The 19388-nt window shown below is 47.7% G+C and overlaps 1 protein-coding gene across 3 annotated transcripts in view; it reads right to left on the minus strand.

The window, feature by feature from the left end:
* The window catches only part of YTHDF2 (YTH N6-methyladenosine RNA binding protein 2), a 21506-nt gene extending 2118 nt beyond the window's left edge, over positions 1-19388 (minus strand). Inside the window, exons 1-4 of one of the 3 annotated variants that reach the window (XR_001863872.1) lie at positions 19282-19370; positions 18512-18556; positions 13699-15264; positions 5767-5871 (exon numbers count right to left, since the gene is read on the minus strand). Coding sequence is in view for 1 of the 3 variants with exons in the window: in XM_008638070.2 (XP_008636292.1) it covers positions 13699-15246 (1548 nt within the window). In the remaining 2 variants the exon portion in view is untranslated. Of the gene's footprint in view, positions 1-5766; positions 5872-13698; positions 15265-18511; positions 18557-19281 lie in introns of all 3 variants that reach the window. The other 2 variants (XR_001863871.1, XM_008638070.2) reach the window with 2 other exon arrangements.

A 19388-nucleotide genomic window follows, 5' to 3' on the forward strand; every position in this document is an offset into this window, starting at 1 on the left:
GTGTCCAAGAGCACGTTGAACAGGGCTTGGAGCAGCCTGGTCTAGTGGAAGGTGTGCCTGCATTGGAATGAGATGGTCTTTAAGGTCCCTTCCAACCCAAACCATTCCATGATTTATGAAAAAACTCCACCTGAATTCCCATGTGAGCATCAAAGCAGGCTGGAGCTCAAACCCAGGGAGCACTGACATCAGCCTTGGTCTGCAGGGACTGAAACTGTCCCAGCCCCCAGCAGAAAACCTCCCTGATACCCCTGATACTACTTGATGGCATCTCACTCAAAAACCAAGAACTTCACAGGAATTTCCCACCGACTTCTGCTATCACCCCTGGGTATTCCTCCAGCACTGCGGAAACACTCTGTCCAAACACCTGCAGCTGAACAAAGAGGCAGCACAGCACCAAATACCCCCAGGCACCAAGGGCTGCCACCCCCTCTCTGCTGTTCTCACAGCACTCCATGCCCATCTCTTCCGGGGTCTGCTTGGGTTTAACAGAGAAGCTCTCACAGAAGGTGGTCCAGGTTTCCCCAAAGGGTTATGAGGTATTTGAAGTGTCATTCCCAGATCACAAGACACCACCTCAGAAATTAAACCTGTCAGCAGCCAGAGGGGCCTAAGCTGATGCTCCTCCCTGGCTCTCCCTCTTCCTTGAAGACAGGCAGGTCCCTGTAGTCTGAGCACGACAGGCACTGTGGGGCTCCGGCTCCCCTGGAGTGAGTCCATCGCCACCCGGCCAGTCCAAGAGGTGCCAAGTCCATCCCACTTTCACAGCAAAGCCACACCTGCAGCAGGTACCCACAGTCGCAGCAGGTTTTCCCTCTTCACTCAGAGAGGAGATGCTGTCAGGGCTCTGAACCTGGTGCTTTGGTTCAGCTCAGGATGTCTCCCTGCAAGTCAACTGCTCTGCCTGGAGTTGTATCCCCTGCAATAAGGGCAGCAACAGAGTTCCCTGCCTGCTTCCCACGGTCCCATGCTAACCCGGTGACGGGAGGCACCTTCCCATCTTGGCAGCTCATACAACCTCTGCCACGAGCACACAGGCTGCTACAGGAAACCCCATCCTTTGCCGCTGCTAAATCCAGGGAGAGCCCATCCCAAAACAGCTTCAGTCCCGGGACAACAGCACATGCGGCCATCTATGCTTAGAAACCTTCCCAAAAAGGGAGGCCTGGCCTCCAGCTCAGAACAACTCCACTGGCTTTGGCCTCTCAGCCACACACCCGGGAGGCTTCCCCTCCAATTCCTCTGCAGGATGCAAAGTGAGCGCAGCATGATCCTCTGCTGTCTTCCAGGGACAGGGATCAGATCAAGGCACAGGTTCTCATCAAGAACGTAGCGTTGATTTAATTCCCCTCTTTTCCTGTAACTCTGCCCAAGTCTGTTGCAGGTTCTTTCAATGCCAAAAAAGCCACTTCACCACAGCAAAATCCAACTGCCAGGGTGGGAAGCAGAGCCAGGCCTGAACACGGAGCACAACAAGCACTGCAGGGAGAGCCACGAATCCAAAGGAAGGTGCCAAGCCCTGTTCCTGGCTCAGCAGCCAGCATGTTATGTTGCGCAGGGACAGATGGCAATGTGTCGCATCCCTCTGGGAAGCAGCTGCAACTGCCTGAGCTAATGCCCCCGCTTCCCAAATGCGGACACGGGATAAGCCGGCTGCCAGGTTCAATCACCCCCTGTGCATCTCCAGGGCCAGTGTCCTGGGCTAGGACAGCGGCCAAGGATCCTGCTGCACACATCACCCTGTTAGCTGAGCAGCGGGACCCTGATCAATCACCTCTTCCCGCTGAGAAGGTGATGCTGCTACCAAGGCCTGCGTGCAGCTAACAAGGAGCCAGTGAAACTCCCCCATTAAATACCAGTGTGCCAGAACAGAGGCTAGGGCAAATGTCCCCATGCCCCCAAGCTAGAGAGGGGACAAAAGTGAACATCTTCACTTCAGACCTGCTGTATGCCTGGATTGGGGAAGGGGGTGCCCAAAAGGTCCCCACTGCCCTTCAGTCAAGGGGCTACCTGAAGGAGCAAGTCAGAGGGGAATGGAGGAAAGGTGGCTGGATATGGAAGGAGGTGGATCCCTGATCCAAAACCACAGAATCCCAGACTGGTTTGGGTTGGAAGAGACCTGAGAGCTCATCTTGCCATGGGCAGGCACACCTTCCACTAGACCAGGTTCTTCCAAGCCCTGTCCAACCTGGCCTTGAACAATTTCAGGGATGGGGCAGCCACAGCTTCTCTGGGCACCCTATGCCAGGGCCTCACCACCCTCACAGGGAAGAATTCTTTCCCATCGTCCCATCTGATACCCTGCCCTCTGGCAGTGGGAAGCCATTCTTCCTTGTCCTGTCCCTCCAGGCTCTTGTCCAAAGTCCCTCTCCAGCTCTCTTGGAGCCCCTTTAGCCATTAGAAGGGCCTCTGAGGTCCCCCTGGAGCCTTCTCCTCTCCAGGTGAACATCCCCAGCTCTCCCGGCCTGGCTCCAGCCCTCAGGGCATCTCTGCGGCCTCCTCTGGACCTGCTCCAGCAGCTCCAAATCCTTCTGACGCTGGAATCCCCAGAGCTGGATGCAGCTCTGCAGGTAAGGTCTCACCTGCGTGGAGCAGAAGGGTCTGAGACATCTTGGTCCTTGGGGTGTTACACTGAGCTTTCAACCACCAGACAGATCTACCAGAACACGCAGCAAGGCTCAACCAGGTTGCAAACATTTGTCCTTCCTGGCTCATCCTCCTCTGAATCCACGTGCTGTGGAACAGGGTAAGTCACAACCCACAGCTACGCAACAGCCCCGGAAGGCAGAGCAGCATCTGCGCACACACGCTGGGCTTGCTCTGGGATACAATCCCTGGAGAGCAAAGGGATTCCATCAGGAAGTGTTTTATGCCCTTTGGCTGCACTTCCGTTAAATTTGGGCTGCATCTTATTGATCCACATGGGAGGAGCAAGAAAGACACCTGCTCAGACTCATCCCCATCTGTCAAACCCCTCAGGAACAGGAAGGGCAAAGAGCAGCATGGCATGGGAAAGGCTGATATGTGCCATGGCTCAAATCCCCTGCTCACAAAGGGCAAGTATGCAAACAGGAGCCCTCTCTAATCACACCACTCAAAGCAACTTCAGTCCTATCACCACTGTCCCCAGGGGCTGCAGCCATGTCAGAGCCAGGTCCTGATAACAGCAACCGAGCAAGGAGAGATCACCTTATCTATTCACACTGCAGGGAGCAAAAAACAAAAGGCTCAGGAGTTTGTACCTGACAAGACTACAGTGAGAGACAACGCTGCCCCTGGTTTGTTGGGACCTGCCTGAGCTGGAGCACAACCCAAAGCCCTTGGGCAGGCCAGGTCAGGCACAGTCTCAGTTCAGCCTAAGAAGGTCCTCCAAGCAAAAGGCATCACTCGCCCAGTGCCTGCCCACAGAAGAACTGGCAGGAGATTCCTTCTTTGGAGCATCAGAGCTGGCAGTATCATTCCCTAAAAGGCTGAGACACCCAAATTCTGAGTTGGACCGGTAAGGATCATTGAGTCCAGCTCCTGCCCCTTCACAGGACACCCCAACAATCCCACCCCGAGCCAGAGAGTGTTGTTCAAATGCTTCTGGAGCTCTGTGGCAGCCTTGGGGCCCATGACCGTTCTCTGGGGAGCCTGTAATCAAACCCTGGCCTCAATAAACACACACCCACACCCACCCTTCTCCCTGATCAAGCACCTCAACAGCCCCACTCAGTCCATGATGTCACACTTTGCTGTTTGATGCAATCCCAGCCAAGCAATCCAGTGGGATTTCCAAGGCAAACATCTTAGATCACTGCCTTAGAAATCAAGAGTTACTGAAGCCCATGGCCTTCCCAGCAGGATCTGCTCAAGGAACAGACACAGCACAAATGATGGATGATGCATCACTTGTATATTATGCTCCACAAGCAGCCTCGAGTCCCAGTATTTACAAACCAAACATGACTTTTCCCTGTTGTCAGCATTAGAAAGCCATCAGGGTTACAAAAAAAGCTACATCCTAGTTTAGAAAAGGGGATAATAATCAGGTAGCGATCTGGTTATAGCCTGACACCTTCATCCTACCTCCCATTCACTTAATGGGGCTCAGCACCAAGGAAGACAGGAGATAACAGAAATGAAAGTGATTCTTCATCAGAGCAGGACAGGCCTTTAGTTCTACAGATCAAAATCTAACAGAGCAAACCCAAATATCCACAGAACCCTAAACAGGGTAAACTCACAGCACTGAAGCAGCAGGAGCGAAAAAGAGACACATGGCCTTGGACACTTAATTTCCATATCAGAGCAACCAGACAAGAAGGGCATGAAGACAGCCAAGGCTCTTCCCCTACAGGGGGGTTTACACAAGGTGGTCTGACTTATCAGATATCCTCAGGCACACTGCTGTTCCCCAGCATCTTTACAGGCACCTTTTAAAACTGATGCAATCAATTGCAAAGAACAAACCTCTTCTTGCTTAAACATCACATTTAATTGCCTGAATAAAGCAGGCCAATTCCCATAAACATTTACAATTACTCTCACATAGGGACTCTTGTCCCACAGGACAGGAAACAGAATGGTGAAAAGCTGAGAACATGCATGAATATTTAGAACAAAGGAGACACAGCAAGCTGGGAGGATTCCCAGTGGCATTCCATGGGAGGACAACTGGGCTCACAACACAGACTGGAACTGGACTGGCTGACTTTGGAGCACAAGCAAAATGGCACAAGTCCTTTCCAGTCATTAGGAAGAAAGAAAATTCTCCTGGTCTTCAACAACCAGGGAGTTTTTTTATTCTTCCCCATCACTACAAGGGAAATGCATTTTGTTACTTTGGTTACCTTAAGCCATCGCTCAGCCAAGAAGTCTTAGTACGAGTGCCACAAAACCTCTTTAGAAAAGGAAGGAACTCCACTTTCATGTTTCAAAATCTTCACTGCCGTAGAGTTAACAAAGCCTTGGCAGTGCCCTCTGTCACACCATGCAGGTGTAATGCCAAGGACTGAAAACCCACGGAGCTTCAGTGGAATTTGTGGCTCCACATATTCATAAAACATCTAGAAAGAGGAGTGAATAACAGTGACCAAGTTTACTGATGACATTAAGCTATTCAGGGTAATAAAAAGAGCAGTTGACAAAGTGTATGACTTTGTGAGAAAAAGCTGCTGAACTTCACAGGACACTTGGTCTACCTGGTTGAGAAAAATTAAACTATGCATGTGCGGAAAATCCCTACCCTAACTCCATTGGAAACACGATCTGTAACTCCAGGAAATTGCCTACCCTGAAGAAAAGCAAGTATCACCCTGAACAAAACATACCACTGTGCTGTTTACAGACATCCCAGACAGGATCTATCCTGAGCAGAGTGTAGCTCTGCTCCTCTCCATCTCCACAGGCATGGAGCAGAACTGGAAAACGGTCAAAGAAAAACAGGGATGAGCAAGGGACAGAAGCGTTTCCATCTGCAGAGCCACTGTGCTCTAACTCTCTGGCCTGGAAGACAGATGACTGGAAAAGCAGAGTACGCACAGAGAAGACAGTGAATTAATTGCTCACCACCTTTTCTCACACAAGAACAACAGGGAAATCACAAGGCAGACCCAAAGCAAACCAAAAGGACATATTTCCCCACGCAACACATTATTAAGCTGAAGAAATGGAGATCCTGTGGATGCTCAAGGAGCGCACTGAGATCTTGGACAGAAAAATCATGAACTCATAAAGACAAAGGTACATCCTCGGGGTTATGGAAATTCCAAAGCCACATACCGTTCAAGGGAAGGAAAACCTTCGGAGGTCGATATGTGCCTGTACCGTCCTCACAGGTGTTTGCTCTCAACCGTGTTATTGCCAGCTGCACACAGGGCTTTTGACCTGGAAACAGAGAGCAGGGATGCCCAAGCAATGTCTGTCTCTGTGCCTGGCAGATGTGCAGCTCCTGCAGCCACATGAGAAGCACTTACACAGACTTTGATCTGACCCACTGCAGTTGTCCTGTATTTGAGGCTTAAACACCACCTCCATCCCAAACAAGACAGAAGAGACTTCACGCTACAGGAAAAACACACCACAATATTCTGTATTATGAGAGGACAAGAGGAGATCTATTTGCCTGCTTCGGTCAGCCATGAAGAGCCGAATTCACAAGCTCAAGTAAAAGAGCCAACACTCCCTATAGTGTGTTCTGTCATTTTATAGCCACTTGGATGGGAACACAGAGCCACATTCACTGGAATGGAATTTTGTATTTGATTTTTTTTTTTCCCCCCCCCTCCTTTAAGTGTATCAAGAACACAGCTCATAAAGTCAGCTGAACTCCAAATCAGGCTGCAACAGCCAAAAGGCTGATGATCAGGGCTCCACGATTTCCTTACTTTTGAGATGATCATGGGAAATTCTCTGAAGGCATTTTACAGACAGTACCATAAATAACAGAGCTGAGATGGAGAGACCAGAGCCTTCCCCCTCTGTGCACAGATACAGGGAAGGAAACTTAAGAGTGTGGTTTCTTTTCCCCCCAAGATTAGAAACATAGGACAAGAGTCTTAGGTAGATTTTATCTAAGTCTTCCAAACCGGGATTACATTACAATAGCTCTGCAGTTAACCAAACAAAAAAGCAGTTCGGCATTGTGCTTTTAAGAAAAAAAAAAATTCTAATTAAAAATAATCAGAAATTTCCAAGTTCTTGCACAAACCCCAAATGGTTCATTATTAACTGCACACTGTTACATGACTTATATGTCAATTAAAAAGGCCCATACTGGGCATTATTCACTGGAAGGAGCTACAAACAACTCTCTATCCCAGGCATCAGTTTGGATAATGACCATCCTTGTTTAACAGGGACTTCTCTAGGAAATGCTGTGGTAGAGCAGGGTGCTGGCACTGTTCTGGCTGCCAAGCCTCCAGTGGTTTGCACCACTAAGGAATTCGTTACTAACTCACAAAGCCAAAGGACAGCACAATTACTACCAGGTACAAACCAGAACATGGAGGAAAATGGGAGGACTAATTGTGTTGAGAATGACCACACGGCACAGAACAAGGAGCTTCATGAACCTGAGACAGAAAAGAAGAAAGCGGCTTCTTTCAGGCAAAAAGCTGATGCAGAATTACAGTTTCAGTAAGAACAAGGAAGGAACATTGTGCATGGAGCTGTTCTTGATGGACTGCCCACGTATCAATGCGTTTCAACAGTTTTCTTGGGATCCTAATCGGCTTTCAGCAGTGTCTTGTGACCCACTGTACTTCTGCACTAGGGAAAAATCCAGGGAACTGAACCAGACCATGCCCTGGGGGTTACACTGAATGAAACAGCTGGCAATGAGTTTTGCTTGGAAGATAAATACTTTTTCTGGGGAAAGCAGCTGTTATAAAATAACCTGAAACACACACCTGTGTCAGTAGCTCTTAACCTTGGTGCCAGCAAGTTATCCAGAGGATAACTTGGAGGAAAAAGTAAGAGGAAAATAAACAAAGCAACCCCCACTGCTGACACCTTACACGCTCCCTTCTGCATTCCAAGCCCTCCACGGTGTTTCTACGGAACTTGCCAGCCATACGCATACAATTTATCACAGAATCACAGATTGGTTTGGGTTGGAAGGGACCTGAAAGCCCATCCCATTCCACCCCCTGCCATGGGCAGGGACACCTTCCACTATTCCCAGGTGGCTCTGAGCCCCATCCAACCTGGCCTTGAACACTTCCAGGCATGGGGCAGCCACAGCTTCTCTGGGCAACCCCTGCCAGGGCCTCAGCACCCTTACAGAAATTAATTTCTCCCTAATAGTTAATCTAAATCTACCCTCCTTCAGTTTAAGGTCATTTCCCCCATTTTAACTCATCTGCTGAAGGGAAAAAATTTTGGTTTTTTTTAATTTAAGACATTCATTTGAAGTCATTAGTATGTTCATAATCAATTCAATTAACATATTTATAAGAACAATTAGCTCAGGGTATTCTGCAGCTCAGAGCTGAAATCATCCAGCCAAGATAACCTGGAGTGGGAGGACATGAAGCTTTGCCCACACTGAGAAGGCGAGTAGGTTGGAAACAAGTTCACAAGAAGAGGGTGTGGAATAAATTCCCCCTGCTCGAGGCATCTAAGAGATGAGAAACCCTATTGCAGACGGCCTGCACTCTCTGTCTGGCCCAACACCAGTCCCAGTCCTCGAATCCTAGAATGGCCTGGGTTGGAAAGGACCTTATAAATCTTCAACTTCCAACCCTCTGCCATGGACAGGGATAAAACAATTGAAAAAATTTAAACAGTGCATGTGGATACAAAAATGCTGTTAGCAAGGAATTTTCCTGCTGCTTTCTAAGCCATGAGATACTTCTCTCTCTCAGGGAAGATAATAGCAGAAGTTCTGTAAACTATGAACACCTGCGACCTTGTAGAACTATGTTTATGGTACAGTAGAAAAATATTTTGACAATGGATGTTTAGGATTTCTAGCCAATCCACCCAGGGGGTGGCTGATCCTTTGTCCAATTAGACTATGAAGAAAAAAGTCTATAAAAGAGTTTGTAAAATAATTAAATAAATCAATCCTGCTGCACAATTCCTGCCTGCTGGTTCGTCTCTCCTCTCCTCCCTACGGCTGCGGGTAATAGTAATAAGTGCATCTCGACAGGCCCTTAAACCAATGCCAACAAGTCAATTTTAAATATTATAGTATTAACAAACATTACCTTAAAATATTATTTTAAAGGCTTCTAACACAATACTAACAGTGAGAGACAGGATTACAAGGCAAGTGCCAGCAAGTGGTTCGCTCTTCCACTGCTCTGATTCCACTTCAGTTGCAGTGAAAAGGCTCCCAGCTGCTCCTGTTTTAGGGATGAGGAAACACAGTTCCCTGTCTCACAGCAGAAAACACGGATTAGAGCATCAGGCAGATCTAAGTTTTCTCCTCTGGTTTACTCCTGTCTTTAGACACAGCTAGAACACAAGCAAAAATCTGTGAGTATTGTTAAGGGCTGGCTTAAACATATCATAAGCACAAAGTATTCCTTATGAACAGCCAGTGCCAAGCCACTGGAATAAGCCCAACGGTTTGTCTCCTCCATTCCCGGGCAAATATATGAGCTTGGACACAGACCTACAGGATTTAAACAGCCTGGAAATAAACCGAAACCACGTGCATTGCTGAACAGTCTAGTGGAAATTCTGTCCCGGTGCGTTAATCAATTAATTTCGCTATGGCCAGGATTTGGAGTAGAAAACAGCAAATAGCCCTGGGATCACTGGATGAAAGGAACTGTGTGGTTGGAAGGAGTGCTCCTCCCTTGCTGCCACAGAGAACAGCTGGCTTTGCCTGGATATAGAATATCCAGGAATTGAATCTTATAGTCAAGAAATACTGTCCTGTGGAATATGGTAAAGCCAAAGCAAATGCAGCATTCTCCAGGACAGCTGTAACAGAAGGAGGAAGGAGTGCCGGTCCACCCTATAGGGAATATTCTCTCTCCTCCCCTCTGAGATTTCAGATTGGGAAGAGAAAAAGTGCTTTGTAAAATCCATCAGAAAACGTTCATGTATTCCAGTGATTGTGAAATAGCCTGCTCATTTCAAACAGGCTCATACAACACCCCTCAGTTTTCCCTTAAATCACGTGTTCCAAGGAGGCAATGACACTTGCCACTATTAATACTCCTTTAACCAGCATACAGCATCAGCTGAGGCACAAGGCAGCACAATTCCAGAAATAACAGATCCAATCTGGCCAATCCCACCTTTGTGCTTTGAGGCCCATCCTCAGCATGACAAACCCCACCAAAGCCCACCCCATCTTGCATAGCTCAGCCTGATTCGACACTCAAAGTCCCAGCGCAAAGTTTCTCTTCTCAGCTGCAAACCTGACCACTGAGCACTCTGCACAGGACTGGTTTTCACAAGACAGCCTTCCTAAAATCCCTGGAACCTGTGAGTAGCCAAGCATCTCAAGCCTGGGCAGGCAGAAAGAACCTAAACAAACTTCCCTTAGAGTTTCCACTGACTGCGTTTATACAAAACACAAGCTGTCAACCTTTCATACCAAGCAGATCATTATGGGAGATCTTTACACCAAGGTCACTGCAGCATTCCTAGAAATCCAAGTGCACGACCATGGGGCATGGGGATTTGTGTTGTTGTTTTGGTTGTTTAAAGCAAAGATAAAATAGTTCTTACACAGAAGAAGTCAGTGACAAGCTCTACCACAAAAGCAGCTGTTCTGAATTTCAGGACTGCACTGGGCAGGAACTGCACTGCGAGTCAGCTCCACCATTTTGGGTCAGGAGAACATTCAAACCTTTTAAAAAACTGGATTAGTAGAGCAAAGCAAGACACGGAAAAGGAATGGGGATTAGCTTTAGAGGAACAGGATTGGGCACAGGCAACAGGAAAAGGAAAAAAAAGAGGATTATTTCAGTGTTTTCAACACTGAACTAACTACCCACCCCTCTCCCTTCACTGGACAACAGAAAGGGCACAAACACTATACATTTTTCATATAATTTCTTGGACCTGCTTTAGAGAATTCTGAAGAAATGACTAACAGTGAAAAGTATAAAAGAATATTCAAGAGTTCCAGACTTTCACAAGAGCTCATCCATCTGCTAGGGCAGCAAGCAGGAATCAAACTGCAAATGAGACAGAGGTTTGGGCAAGTTGAAGCCAAGTGAAACAATTCCAGCTTGGGAGAAGTTCAAAAGAAGCCAAACCTTGAGACATTTAAGCTTCAAGGAACACAACTGCAGAGCATCAACATCTCACACTGTGGGAGAGATAAAAGAGCTGGGAGCAATGGGATTTCCCCAGCACAAAGCAGCACAAAAAATGGGCAGGGAGCTGCTGCCAGAACAGCATTTTAACCTTCCGGTGCTTCAACTCTGGTTCCTTGTACATTTTTTTTAATTCAAGTGGATACCTGAGATGCTTCAAGCAGAGAGAGCATGGTTTGGGCTTTTTGGCATCTCTAGTCCCATGGTGAGAATCACTCCAAGAAAAAAGAAAACCCTCCTTCAGGAAAAATAACTGGTCCTCAATGAAACCATGAACGAGCAGTTACAGAAACCTCAGCCACATTCCAGGCTGTGTCACCAAGTGACTGAGGAGGTCAAGCTTGCTGCAAGAACGACCAAGGCGCGAAGAGTCACTTCCTCCACGCCGGATGTTACAGGGGCCCGGAGCACAAAATGCAGGGTGAGTACACGGCAAAGAGCAAACACCGACTGTGCCTACACAACTCCCTTCTCATCTGTGAATTCCAGAGACCTATGACTAAGTTCCTTTGCAAAGAAAGAATGCTTTCCTAATCAACTGCTGCTGCATCCACTAAAACATGGTTCAGAAAGGCAGCGCCAGCGTTCCAGCTATCCCTGCTGCTTCCGACTCTCCACACTGGCACATCTCGAGAAGCAAGCAAGGGGAGGAGACTTCAATATGCAACTGGGAAGATGAATAAAGATGGTTTACAGCTTTAAGAATATTGCTAAGCCTCATTTGTAGTACATTTCTGATTTTCAGACTTTACACAGCAAACACAGCAGCTTTCCGGAAGAAGAGCCCATCATTCTGTCTGCTTTTCCCAAAGCCTTCTCCTCTCCTTTCCTTCTGCTTACCCATACTTAGTACTAATTAACTCGTTTCATCCATCCATCCATCCCTCCCTCCCTAACCTGTCCTTCAGGAGCATTTTCCCCCTTCCCCTGCATTCTCCCACTGTGCCAAGGTTCGACTCTCTAACACTGCAAACTGTTACTCCCTGAAGTCAGATCTGGAGGGTATCACAGAATCCCATCATGATTTAGGTTTGGAAAGCACCTTGCAGATGGATCCTGTTCCACCCCCTGCTATGGGCAGGCATGCCTTCTGCTAGACAAGGTTGCTCCAAGCCCCATCCAGCTGGGCCTTAAACACTTCCAGGGATGGAGCAGCCACAGCTTCTCTGGGAACCTGTGCCATGGCATCACCACCCTCACAGTGGTGAAACAATTCTAGGAGGTGAAATCACACAAAACAATCAGGTCCTCACTAAATACCAGTTTACACCTTGCCATTTACTGTTCCTCCCTTACACACTTTCTCCAAGCACCGCAAGTGCTGATTATCGTTGCAAAACATGACCACCTTTGCGCTGAAGTGTTACTATTTATAAGATGCTCCATGTAAAATATACATAAAAAATTAAAAACTGCATTCACTGTCACAGCAACCAGCTGCAGCTCCTGATTCTGTTCTTCAAGTCTTGGGTGAAAAATTCCCCATTGCTCAAACTAAAGAGATCATCAGGAAACTTGGCAAACTCCCAGCCAGCTGTGCTAATGCTAATTTTTATAATTATCATTTTGATCAAACGTAAGCCAGACCCACACTGAGGAGAAGGGCAGCCCCAGGTGACTTTATTACAGCTGAACCCAAGTAAGATTCCAAGCCCAGTGGTTCTTGAATTTGGGGCAGGATTTTCAATTAATGCATCATTAAGGAGTAGATGATGACAGCAGGCTTTGAGAGCAGCATCCAGGGCAGCTGCAAGGCAAGTTGTAAGCTCAGCTCATGTGCCACACTGCTGGCAGTGCCATGCCGGTGACAGCCCACCACGGCCCCAAACAGAGCCATGAGGAACACAACGACCATGTCCACCGGAGACAGGACCAGCAGTCATGGACTTCAATCGCGGTGAGGGAGATTTAGGTTGGGCATTAGACAAAGCCTCCTTACAGGAAGGATAATTAAGCAGACGGATAGATTGCCTGGGGAGGGACAGGAACTGCTGTTCCTGGAGGTTTTACAAGTGGAGGGTGACATCTGTCATGCTGACCCCACTGTGGCCAGGGGGTGGATTAGCAGCCGACCTAAGACCCGGCTCTGGTTTCTAACAGCTTCCCAAATGCCCTGCTGGTCTCTGACTTCAAACTGCTCTGATCCAGGAGCTGATAATGGCACAGAAATACATTTTGTTTACATCACAGCACTCAGGGAAAACTGAGATTCAGCATAACCAACACACAGTCAATCGCAGGCAGGGCCTGGGCAAGGCTCCTCACTCTGCTCTGCCAAGTGCGGGCACCCATTTCATAGAATCATGGAACAGTTTGGATTGGAAGGGCTGTTAAAGATCATCTCATTCCAACTCCCTGCCGTGGGCAGGGACACCTTCCACTCGACCAGGCAGCTCCAAGCCCCATCCAACCTGGCCTCAAACACTTCCAGGGATGAGGCAGCCACAGCTTCTTTGGGCAACTTGTGCCAGGGCCTCCCCACCCTCACAGGGAAATATTTTCTCCTAATATCCGATCGAAACCTATTCGCTCAATTTAAAGCCATTCCCTCTTGTCCTGCCTCTCCAGGCTCTTGTAGTCTCTCTCCATCTTTCCTGTGGGCTCCTGTCAGGCCCAATTGGAAGGCCACAATTAGGTCACCCCAAAGCCTTCTCTCCTCCTAACTGAACAATCCCAACTCTCTCAGCCTTTCCTCACAGGAGAGGTGCTCCATCCCTCTAATCACCTTGGTGGCTTCTCTGGACATATTCCCCCCAAAAGAGGGGCGACTGTTTGGGTGTGGGTTCCAGGTACGAGCAGGCAGATAGCCAAAAACCAGGCTAATGCCCACAGGCTAATACCCCTTCACACCCCAGAGTCTGTCCAGTGCAAGGCAGCCCCCACCACCTCTTACCCTGCAGAACTCAGACAAGACACACAAACACGTTACCTTTTTAACGTTTTCCTCCTCCTCTTGGCGTTTCTCATAGTGTGAGAAGTCATCAAAGATGGAGGTGGTGTGCTTGTAGGTGGCAATGATTTTCAACACCTGCTTAGCCTTTTCCAGAGGCACCTCCTGAGTGTCTCTGGAGTTGGTCACTGGTTTATTCTCATTGTTCTCTAGGCGGATGTGTCGCAGCTGGCTGTTGGGAACGTCCTTCACAAAAATCCACCTGACATCAAAACGTCCCTTCCATTTGTCCTGGGACCACACACCTGCACAGGTGTTATAGTCCACAGCAGATTTCATTTCTGCTACGCCGCAGAAGTGACCGCTACCGTTGACACTGAACAGTAAGTATACGGGGCCCTTCCCGTTCATGGAGCGATAGGCTGCATCCAGTCTTTTGTTGCCATGCTCCGTACTGCACCAGATGTTGTATTTAATGGAACGGTGGATATCGTCCTCAGAGTAACTCTTAATGATGAAAACCCGCCCATGCTTCGGGTTCCAGTCAAAATCCTTGGGGTTGTAGTTGTTGACAGATCTCAACTTCTCCAAGACGGGGTGCGGCTCTGAAGGAGAACCAGAACTGGCCTGAGCCTGTCCCACTCCGTTACCGTCCACTCCGTTCTGGCCGAAGCCATTGCCGCGATTCCGAGGGGCGACCCAGCGGGTGGGCTGTGCTGGTGGCACAGGCAGCGGAGCTGGCGGTGGCAGCGCCTGTGGCTGCTGCCCACCTGGAGCCTGGGTCACCGGCGGGCTACTACTGATCTGCTGGCCCATGGGCTGTGGGGACACCTGCACTGGCTGCTGAGCAAGATTCTGGACCAAGGCCTGTGACGGGGCTTTTGCCCCCGGCCCTTTGTTATCCCAAGTTCCGATATCCATGTTATGTTTTATGGGAGGCGGCGGAAGACTTGACCCTGCAATGCCATTCTTGGTCTTCAGCTTGGGCTGCTGCTTGGCGGGTTTGCTGGCAATGTCAGCCCATGAGGTCGGCTTCGGCGGCGCAATCGTCGCCGGAGGCAAACTGTTTGACGTCACGATATTACCGGTGATGGATCCGCTCCCTACGGCCGAGCCGACGACTTTTGGGACGCTGCTCGCCACGTCCGTGCTACCCAGCTTGAGGGCTGCCATGCCCTGGTCAATGGTGTTCATGCCAGGAGCCTTGTTCAGAGTCTCGTTGGCAAAGGCCGACTGCCCATCGATCATGGCCCCTCCCAGTGAGCTGGGGGCATAGGCATAGTTGCTGCTGTAGCCAGAGCTTTGAGTGGATTGTCCCTGAGAACTGCTATTCCCCCAAGCCGAAAAGTCTATCCCGCTTGGAAAGAAGTTAAAGCCGTGCTGCCCGAGGAATGGAGTGCTGCCAAGGGCCCCTGGCTGCCCGAACATGGCGTCAGGAAGGAAGTGGGGCTCCCCGTTGCTCAGCTGTCCGTACGAGGTCAGGTAGGGCATGGGGGGATCTCCCCCCGTGGACCAGGCAGCTTCGCCTAAGGAGTAGGAGAATCCAATGGAGGGACTGAAGTAGCTTGGCAAGTAGGAATCAGACATTGCAGTGTATGCATTATTCTGAAAGAAAACCACAAAAACATAAGCACTGAATTGTTAGAAGGAGTGGAACCAATTTTGAGGGATCAGGAATAAAGGCAGCTTAGATTTCCCATGCTCCACCCCTCCCTACCTTAGGGCTGGGCAGATAAACAGGCCCAGCCTTGAACACCTCCTTTGTTACAAGGGCTCTAAAATCTGTTCCACTGCCAGAAAGCTTAAAGACAAAGGCACAGAAAGGTTAAAGACAAAGCTTCCCATGCCAAGGTGGCAGCGTGTGATGCTCCTGACATACAGTGTGGGACACTGGGAAGCCCCTGCCCAGGCTTTAAAAACCAGTATCTTACCTTGCATCCAAATACCATCTTCTGCTTGTAGCTACTCCCAACAAGGGTTTTTCCTGCCTGTGTAACATACTTAACCCTTATTATGGTGTTCCAGGCAGGATTTGGGGAAAGGATGCAGAGAGAAGGGGATTAAGAAGAAAAAGGATCCAGTGGAAGCACACTGCAAAAATCACGAGTGTCCCTGATGGCCTTTCTTTAACTTACTAGCCATGAAAACAGCTTTATTCCTACAATTTGAAGTTCCACACTTCACAATATTCCAAGAAATCGCAAACAAACAGGGATTTAAAGCCGATTCCTCAAAACACAAACTTCTCTAGTGCTGTGGGCACACATTGAAAATTACCTGAAAGTGGGAGGTAATCAATAAAAGCCTTTTACAGCACAGTGACAGCACCAGCACAAGCAGGTTTCAAATCCAGAGAGAGGGAAAAAAAAAAAAACCGGCGCCATGCCTTGATCTCCCTTTTAACATCCAAACAGCCTTTAGGTTACAAAAAACAAATGCCTAATTTGACAATTAGGGAAGTCTCAGACATCCCCAATATTTGCTTACATGAAAAACATCTGTCATTTCCCATTCAAAAACATGGGTCCCCTCCGGGGAGTGGTTTCAGTCCTGCTAATGGACATCATCCTGAGTAATTTGAACCTGTGAGCAGCAGCCTCCTGCTGCCCAGCCCCTAACACACCAGCCCAGTGTAGACGAGATCAAAGGCAGGTTCAATTCCCAGCTAAAAGCTTGACTTGCAGCAGGCTCTGCTCCATTTTTCGTTGAATCATGTATTCACGTGCCAAGCACGGCTCCCAGAGGACTTCATGCCACACTGAAATCCAGGGAGTCTCTCAAGATGGCTCTGGCACCCTCCAGAAATAGCTGGTTTGCCACTCCACCTTCTACTTACGGGAGAGCAACAAGTTTGGGGCTAACCAAGCCCCGACTTCACAGAAATTAATAGGAATTATTTAACATCACATGTTCAGAAAAGAAGATTTCTGTGGTACTGCCTGAAAACTCACAGAGATGCTCTCTCCAACCTTTGTTTTCACAAAGGTCTCCCAAAAAGCAAATCAGAAAAAAAAACCTCATTCTCATCCAGGGTTTTACTAACTGAGGAACTCAATCCTGCTAAACCCAGGGCTCAATCTGTCCAAAAGCACCAACACTGACACCAATTTCTAAGACAAATGAAAGAACTTAAAGCTTCCTATTACTTATTTTGAACCAGCAAAGTCCCTTCATAAATTAATCCCCTCAATGATAAGAGTAAGATATTCTCTCCTAAACTCAGCTTTAAAGGAACGGGAACATGCTGGCCCATCCCTAACCCCGAGGGAGAGCCATTTCCTCTCCACAGGAGCACTCGAAGCACCTCACTATCAGATAAAAATCTTTCCTCTTGTCATCTCAAAATATTTTCCCACTTGTCATTATGTTCAACTTCGACATATTTAACACAGGCTGTATTAAGCTATGACCTGTGGAGTACTAGGCAGCTACATACACGTAGTAAGGAGGGAGCAGAGCAGTTCAAGAGTTGAGCACAGGCAGCTCAGAGCAAATTCGGGACACAGTCACTGCTGCTCTCTACCAACACTGCTTTGTTATCAAACACAGTACCTCGCTCTGCTCCCCTGCCCTTGCACAACTGACACGCTTGCTGGTTAACATGCAAATAAAACTCCACCAGCTTCTCATTCTCTCCATGACTAACACTCTTTGCACAGTTATTTCCTCAAATTCACTGCTCCTCCTCATCTCAGACCAGAAGCAGGGTTCTCAGTGAGCCTTGCTGTTGAGCTTTTCCTTTTTAAAGGGTTGAGAAATCATTTACTGTGTATCTGAGCTTTACAATACACAGTAACCTCGTGGGAACTGACAAGTAACAGTCATACCTGAGAGAGCAGGTGGGGAATAAGGAGCAGTGAAACTTTACAACATGGTTACCTCACGGGTGTGTGGAGAGCTTGGGAAGCAACTCCAAAACTCATTTAATTCAATTACTCAAAGCAGTTTCTCTAACTCCCTTTCCCATCTCCAGCAAAGAGGTGCACCCTTGGATACCTGTGTATTTTTGCCTCCCTCCAGACCAAGCTCTGGAGGTTTTGGGCTCCATTTTATAGAATACAGACCAGCAACATAGCACAATGAGGAACCGAGAGTCACTCAGAGATTCCACTCCAAGTTAACTTGGTGGTTTCACCTCGCTCCAGCTCAGTTTCTTCCTCCTGGGGCACATCCAACCGCTTCCTGATTTTTAAAACCTATTTTTACCAGCCTGAGACACACCAAAAAAAATTAAAGATCCAGAAATACTTCACCAAACATGCAAAATAGAGTAAAATACTCTGTTGCTTCAAAATTATAGTAACCTTCATTGTCTTTAGGAAACCTAAATAAAACTGCAATTTGTAGGAAATACATCCACATTCAGAAGGAAGCTGGAAATTAGGGATGTTGATAGCTCAGACGAAAAAAAAACAGCATTAAGTAACAACTACTAGGAAAGTAGCTGCTTTTATTCGAGAAAGTAATAATGTTCTCTCACCCTATGAAGACTGAATTTAGGCTTGTAACTCTTTGGGGAGCTGAATGCAGTGAATTGTCTTGATGGACAGGCTGAATTCTGAAGATTATGAACAACTAACATGACAAAGAATACTTATCCCCAGATCTTTAGCACGAACTAGGAAACTACTTGTTGAAAATTTAACTGAGACAGAAATCTGTTTCTGTGTTCCAACAAAACATGCATCACGTTTACATGAAAAAAATAACGTACTGACTAGTAAAAATAAGCAAAAATACAGCAAGGGGAAACCAGAACAGCTTATTTTTACTGGTCACAACTGGAAAGAGAAGCCAAGAGAATAAACTGACTGCTCCAGTGCTACTACAGATGTTTATCTATGGTACTCACTTGTACATCTAATCAGCTGAACTCCATCTGTTCTGTGTCACTCCCCTGCAGCTCATTAAGGAAAACAAACGAACACCAGTTAACAGTGGAGTTAATCTAAGAGAAAGTGAAGAGGAAAAGTAGCTGCAAGTTTGACTTCCAGGATCTGGTCACAAAATGCTCTGGCTCAACTTGTAACCGAAGTTCTCACAAAGAGAACTCAACGCTTGCATCACATGTGGGCTCTGGGGCTTTTGGTTTGGTTTTTTTTTTTTTGGTTTTTTTTGTTTTTGTTTTTTTTGGTGAAAAACAGAAATCCCCCTGACAGGCATCATCAGTTGACTTGGTGTACAGGTAAGAAGGTTGATCTGATCCTCCAAAAGTGCTGCAGCATCACGTGAAGCAACTTCACAACCCAACTCAGCATATCTCTCTGATGTAAAGAGCCAGAAACCAAACAGGCACAACACTAAAACTGAAAGAGCAGAAATGGTGACTCTGAGACAGTCATGTTGGAAAAAAAAAAGACCTGGACACCAACTCTAGGAAGTTCTCACAGCCTCAGAAAGTTGCTGAAAACCTTCCTAGTTCACCCACCACTATCTAAGGGCAGTCAATGCTTTCTGCCTGCAGAAATGCAGGTGTAGGATAGGATATAATTTAAGGCAGCTAGCAAACATCAAAATGCAATCAGTGGAGATGGGAAACACACAAGGAGGCCAAATTCCCCTCCCTTGGAGCAGCAGGAAACCATCAGGCTCTTGGTGCTCCTGCCTGCATCAGGTACTCACCGGGCGGGCCTGGGGACTCAGGTAAGGCTCAAAGTCATCATCATTCAGCCCATCCTTCTGGTGCACAGAGCCGTTTTGCACTGAGAAGAGATGTGAAACGTTAGAAA

The sequence above is a fragment of the Corvus brachyrhynchos genome, unplaced genomic scaffold (genome assembly GCF_000691975.1).
Source record: "Corvus brachyrhynchos isolate BGI_N302 unplaced genomic scaffold, ASM69197v1 scaffold257, whole genome shotgun sequence".
In the NCBI taxonomy this organism is placed as follows: domain Eukaryota; kingdom Metazoa; phylum Chordata; class Aves; order Passeriformes; family Corvidae; genus Corvus; species Corvus brachyrhynchos.